Raw genomic sequence first — 6,412 nt, 5'->3', positions numbered from 1 at the left:
GTCTTTCTTGGACCAGAACATTAAGTCTATATGACAGGACCAGAACCAGGATCAGCTGGCAAATGTATCTACTACTGTACTCTGTGGATTTGTGTCACAACTCTGAATATCACTAGGAGCTAATCAGCGTACTGGAACCTTCACATTTAATTAAAGGTCAAATTTATTTAAACATTTTTTGCCTTTCTGCGAGTGTGTGTGTGTGTGTGTGTGTGTGTGTGTGTGTGTGTGTGTGTGTGTGTGTGTGTGTGTGTGTGTGTGTGTAATCTCAAGAACAGATTCTGCTCTGCGTTTGAATCTGTCGGGGGGGTTCGTCATATCGCGTACGCACTGGCCTACAAGTGGGCGTGCCTTCAGATCAGGAAGCAGGCCGCGCTTTACCCAATCAAATGTAGTGGGCGGGATTTACGTGTCCGCCGATCCTTCCCCACTCGAAACAAACCGAAACTCATTTAACAATAGCGTCCTCGGAGGCAGACAAAACCACGGAAAGATATTCACATTTTAACTTGCTCTTTCATCATAGAAACAAGTGGGCTTATAACCAAAACGATCCATGTTCTCTGGGAGAAGTGGTGTTAGTGTTCCGTGTAGAAATATTGTTAGTGGGAATTAAAACATAGTCGCACCACCGGAAGTGATACGCTGAAGGCAGACCAAAACCCCGGTTTCCTTGCGCACGGGTGCTACGTCAACTTCCTCCCAGAGCCAACTGAGATAGTAAAAAACAGCAGAGGGCGCTGTTTTTCCTTTTCATTTGGCGATGGGTTCCCAGATTGGTGTGTGTGTGACTGTGTGTGACTGTGTGTGTGTGTGTGTGTGTGTGTGTGTGTGTGTGTGTGTGTGTGTGTGTGTGTGTGTGTGTGTGTGTGTGTGTGTGTGTGTGTGTGTGTGTGTGTGGATCCTCAGTGGGGAGACATTCCACAGACCCAGGCTGGAGCAGGACCAAAGCTTTGTACACACAGGTTAAGACTAGAAATAGATAGATATACCAATATTGATCCCAGGGGAAATTCAATAAAGCATTGAACCATTGAAAGCAGGGAACCATTGACCCGACAACTGTCTGTGAAACACCACGCCCACGCCACCTGCTGCCACTTGTTTCTGCTGTCAGCACTGTTGCACCTTATGGCTCTCCAACACAGAGCTTGCTTGTTGTCAGCTACAGTTGAGCACGCCAACAATTTGAATGTTATCTCAGACAAAAGTACATGCAAGCATCTTTGCAAGAATTCAAGGAAAATTTACGTTGGCAGGGACCATGGTAAAATACAAATTGGACCATACACCTGAAACCTGTCTATTGTCTATTGTGTGCCGTCTAGGAATAGAATGCGACTGGCTTTGTGTTCAGAGTGACGGTCTCTCTCTCAAATTGTCTAGTTGGGAACACGGAAGGACAAGATATGTCTTGGCCTTGGCCAGAAAAACTATTTCATTCATTTGATATACAGCTCTAAGAAGGGCTGACGCACCAGCACAGCACTGCACAGACCTACTAGTACCCATGGAATGAACATTGAAGTATTTGGCAAGGATTTGACAGGAAAAAGTCAGTGGGAAAAGTATTTTTGAGCAACAGCCAGTCTAATCTCTCCATAAATCATAGATAATAAACAAATGCTAAGGGAAACAACAGCACTCCTCTAAGCTCACTACCACTGGACTGTTTAATTTTGATGTACAGACATATATGTTTGGGTGAGGGAAGTTCGAAAATATCCACCATTATTCTTTTTTTGAAGTAAATTCAATGCATGGATTATTTGTCAAAGACGTATTTTGAGCCGAGAAAGAATAATAGAAAGAAAAATGTTCTCAGACCTTCAATTTTCCAAAAAACTGTAATACTGTCTACGGCTGTTGGGTAAAAGTAAATTATAACACATTTTGTAACTCTGATACCCAAAATGAAGAAGTAAAAAAATTAATAATAATAATAATAAATAAATACATTAAATCAATAAATACAAATTTAAAGAACCATCTACTAGTTGCTCATTATGTTAAATTTATTTTCAGCCTGACGTCCCTATTTTAAGCATGCAATTAGTTCTCTTTTTTTGCATTTTTTAAATGTAAATAAGGCTCATGTGGTTAAACACTGTTTTTCCCTAAAAAACAAAAACAAAACTATCAAACACAAAACGTAGTGAATCAGCTAAACTGCAGTGCTGTTGTGCTGTGTGTGTGAGTGAGTGAGTGTGTGTGTGCTTGATCTGAGCCCTGCAGCAGTGAGGAGTACTCTCTGTTCAAACTCACTGCAGCTTTCAGCTCCCTCCACAGCCACGCTACCTGATTGGCTGAGTACTGGCCATGATGTCATCACAGAACATTATAAGGGCTCTGACAAATAGCCTGGGAGACACATTAGAAGGAACACGGCTGAGCCGAGGGACTGGGTGACTGAGATCTAGAGAGGTGGAGGGGAAAGAGCCACACACAGTGAGAGAAGAGCAGAGAACAAACATGGGGGGCTGAGGACTTGTTGGAACTATACAGTATCCAAACCTTGGACAATTCTAATTTCTTTTATGGGAGGCCAGAAACAGGACAACTACCTGTGGAGGTTTGTGATTTTGTTTGTTTAATACATTATTTTATTCTTTTAAGTTATGCTTTTTGACAAAGGATTTATTCAACTCAAGTTGAAGTGTTGCCACAGTGAGCCCTTCTCTCCTTGTTTGTGTAATAAAATAAATAAATAAATGACATTATAAATTAATAGAAATTAATTATAGAAAAAAATCAAAATTTTAAATATCTTTTAATTTTACATAAGAGTATGGAAAATTGTATATTCTATGTTTTAACTATATTCATATTTATTGAATACATTCACTTAAAAAATACTTCCTTCTGCAGTATTATCAATAATACTTAGTTATTAATATATAATTATTAGTATGTCCAGTATAAGTGTGTGTGTGCCTGTGCGGGCGTGCTTGCGTGTGTGTGTGTGTGTGTGTGTGTGTGTGTGTGTGTGTGTGTGTGTGTGTGTGTGTGTGTGTGTGTGTGTGTGTGTGTGTGTGTGTGTGTGTGTGTGTGTGTGTGTGTGTGTGTGTGTGTGTGTGTGTGTGTGTGTGTGTGTGTGGTATGCCATGCACATAACTTTATCTATCTCTGGTCTCTTCAGATTATGGGAAGTCCAACCACCCCACTCAACGTGAGTGAAGTGATAAACGGGTCCTTGGTGGACCCAGCTGGAGATGGAGATAATGGTTACAGTGAGGCTGAGATGGTTCTTCTGGGCATGCTCATGTCTCTGCTGGTTCTGGGCATCGTGTTTGGCAACATCCTGGTCATCACAGCGATTGGTCGCTTCCAGCGTCTGCAGAACGTCACCAACTGTTTTGTCACGTCCCTGGCGTGCGCTGACCTGGTGATGGGCCTCATCGTGATCCCGTTCGGAGCGTGTTACATCCTGTTGGGCACCTGGCACTTTGGCAGCTTCTGGTGCGAGTTTTGGACCGCCACCGACGTAATGTGTGTCACGGCCAGCATCGAGACCCTGTGTGTCATTGCTCTGGACCGGTACTTGGCTATAACCTCCCCCTTCCGGTACCAGTCTCTGCTCACCAAGTGCAAGGCCCGCATCGTGGTCGTGCTGGTGTGGGTCATCGCAGCTCTGATCTCCTTCCTGCCCATCCACATGAAGTGGTGGATCTCGGACGACATCGAGGCAAAGCTCTGCATCGACAACATCAACTGCTGCGAATTCAACACCAACACGGCTTACGCCATCACGTCCTCTATCATCTCCTTCTACATCCCTCTGGTCATCATGGTGTTTGTTTACAGCCGCGTGTTCCAGGAGGCCAAGCGTCAGCTACGCAAGATCGACCAGAGCGAGAGACGTTTCCGTCCCGACCCAGGGTCTTCGGAGGCCAGTGACGGGCGCAGCGCCAAGAAGACCAAGTTCTGCTTGCGGGAGCACAAGGCCCTGAAGACCCTGGGCATCATCATGGGCATCTTCACGCTATGCTGGCTGCCCTTCTTCCTGCTCAACGTGGTGGTGGCCATATGGAAGGTGGACAATATTAACCTTACCTTCAGGATACTCAACTGGATAGGCTATGCCAACTCTGCCTTCAACCCGCTCATCTACTGCCGAAGCCCCGAGTTCAGACATGCCTTCAAGGAGATCTTGTGCCTGAAGAGGAACCGCTTCCATGGACTGGGACCCTCTAATGGATTTGTCTCAGGTGGGCACAGCTGGCAGAGCGAACCCCAGGGGAGGAGCAAAGGCAGCTCTGAAGACAGTGATGCTAATGAGGGGCTCTGTGAGTCTGTGGACAAAACAACAGACCCTAATGGGAACAGCAAAGGCCTAACAACTGTACTTTAACCTCTCAGAGGCCTTTGATGAAATCAGAGGCCTTTGATGAAAGGACAACACAGAGATGTTTACGCTGCCATTGGCACTTTCCAGTTGACCGACGAAGGTCTGATTGACTGACAGGGACCTCAGGACACCCATCTGTGGGTTCATGTAATGTTAGGCTGAGGAACAAGAGAAGACCTTTGTTTCAACTCCAAACGGATTAATATTGTAGGTAGATCACATTTTCCTTTTATTACTTTTATTTACAGTGATTGTGTTGATTTTTCCATCTACCTCACTTACCTTTTCTTCAATATGTATTACTTAATTGTTCATCTAAGTTATTTCACATTGACTCACTGTCCATCCAGTAGATTAGCGGTTTATTCACATCAATTAGCCTGTTATGTAATTGCTAATGAGCAAGCTCAAATGGAATCTGTGGACATTTTGTTTTCTAGTGTGATATCATGGCTGGGAAAACCTGTGGAAAATCTGAATTGTGTGGATTTGTGTTGTGCCGTCACAGTGACCTACCAAGATAAATCATATTCCTTTAGAAGGCATATGAATTATGAAAATGTCCACTTTACAGCAGAACATGGGGAGGGAATTAGGGTGGTATCAAAGCCGTGGTGTCTTTGCGTGAGTACAAATAGTACAGTACATTCCAGTTTAGTTAGATTTTCCTTCACCTTACAGTGGATTTTGGAGGCTGTGTTTGACGAGCAGTAGCAGATGTGGTGCAACCTGTCTCTCTGTGCTCGGTGCCAAGGCTTCATGCCTGAAACACTCCAGCAATGCTCTGCCCGGGGCAACGCTCGCCGCTGTAATGTTTCCCAGGCGCTCGCAGCACCGTTCAGACTGCTCACAGAGTGCACATGAGATTATGTTGATCTGCACCTCAGCGCAGAGAGCCAGGGAACAACAATCTGCAGCTCGTCTGATAAAAGTTACCGTTTCCTGTATCAGAAGGCCTTGGGTGAGATATTGATCTGTTCTAGTCAGTGTGGTTTAGCGTAGTGACCCCCTGACCTGGGTAATGTTCTCTCTTCAGCTTGACATTTCCCCCAGCCATTCAGTCCACTGTTAACACAGTAACGTAGGAAAATAATATACCATTTAAATGACAGCTGCATAGTTAAAATAAAACGTGGGTACCTTAAGTGATTCACAGACACACAAACCACTGTAATTTTGCACCTTTTCTACATTGCCTTTAGGGAACTGTGTAAAAAAAAAAAGAAGAAACATCTCTCCCCTGTACTGTGAGCTCAGTAATTACCGCTTGTCACACAAGTGCCTGTTTGTTGATGAGATGGTGCATGGGGCTGTTGCTGTGCTAAAGCTTGCCCAGTGTTTACCGAAACCGGAGGAGCCATTTCCTTATTCCTGATAGAAATATATAAACCTGTGTAGTCAAGCGATCAGTCGGTTGGCTCTGACCGGTGGGGTCTTCACCGCTGCTCCCTGACATTTCCCAGAGTTTTGCTTCGACGTAAACGGATGTCTGGGTCTTTAGGAAATCAACTGTAAATCTGGATCGGTCACCAAATGTCCCACTGAGCCATGTGATCTGTGCTTCTGCTGTTCCAGTTGTCACCGTCAATTCCTGCTTTTTCCTTTCCTGTGTGCCATCTGCCTTCTCTCTCTCTCTCTCTCTCTCTCTCTCTCTCTCTCTCTCTCTCTCTCTCTCTCTCTCTCTCTCTCTCTCTCTCTCTCTCTCTCTCTCTCTTGTCTTTCTCTCTCTATTTTAAATTAAATTCAAAGGGACCTTGTTGGCATGAGAGACTTTTGTTTACATTGCCAAAACAAGTAAATAAAACAGAAATTAGATATGTTTGTAGGCTACAATTAAAGATATACTGTAGGCCTACTACAGCTATTAGTACTACTACTACTATCTCTCTCTCTCTCTCTCTCTCTCTCTCTCTCTCTCTCTCTCTCTCTCTCTCTCTCTCCCTCTCTCTCTCTCTCTCTCTCTCTTGTGTGCGCACGCTTTGTCTCTCTGTCACTCCCTTTAGCTTTGCACTCCCCAGGAAATGCCCTGGTCCAGCTGAGCCCAGCCCAATAAACATGAATAAA

The 6,412-nt window shown here is 44.4% G+C and overlaps 1 protein-coding gene across 1 annotated transcript; it reads left to right on the top strand.

Moving 5' to 3' along the window:
- Positions 1-2,406: 2,406 nt before the first annotated feature.
- adrb2a (adrenoceptor beta 2, surface a) lies at positions 2,407-6,056 on the top strand. Its single transcript, XM_080415711.1, has 2 exons — positions 2,407-2,572; positions 3,140-6,056. Exon 2 carries the CDS (start codon positions 3,143-3,145, stop codon positions 4,349-4,351), a length of 1,209 nt encoding a protein of 402 aa, XP_080271837.1. The 5' UTR covers positions 2,407-2,572; positions 3,140-3,142; the 3' UTR covers positions 4,352-6,056.
- The last annotated feature ends 356 nt before the right edge of the window (positions 6,057-6,412 follow it).

The sequence above is a fragment of the Gymnoscopelus braueri genome (assembly GCF_963280865.1).
Source record: "Gymnoscopelus braueri genome assembly, chromosome: 20".
Taxonomy (NCBI): Eukaryota; Metazoa; Chordata; class Actinopteri; order Myctophiformes; family Myctophidae; genus Gymnoscopelus; species Gymnoscopelus braueri.
Note: the sequence above shows the minus strand (reverse complement) of the source record. Positions and strands in the feature narration are given on the sequence as shown.

Coding starts and splice junctions, on each gene's coding strand:
- adrb2a (XM_080415711.1), top strand. CDS start 3,143: ATGGGAAGTCCAACCACCCCACTCAACGTGAGTGAAGTGATAAACGGG.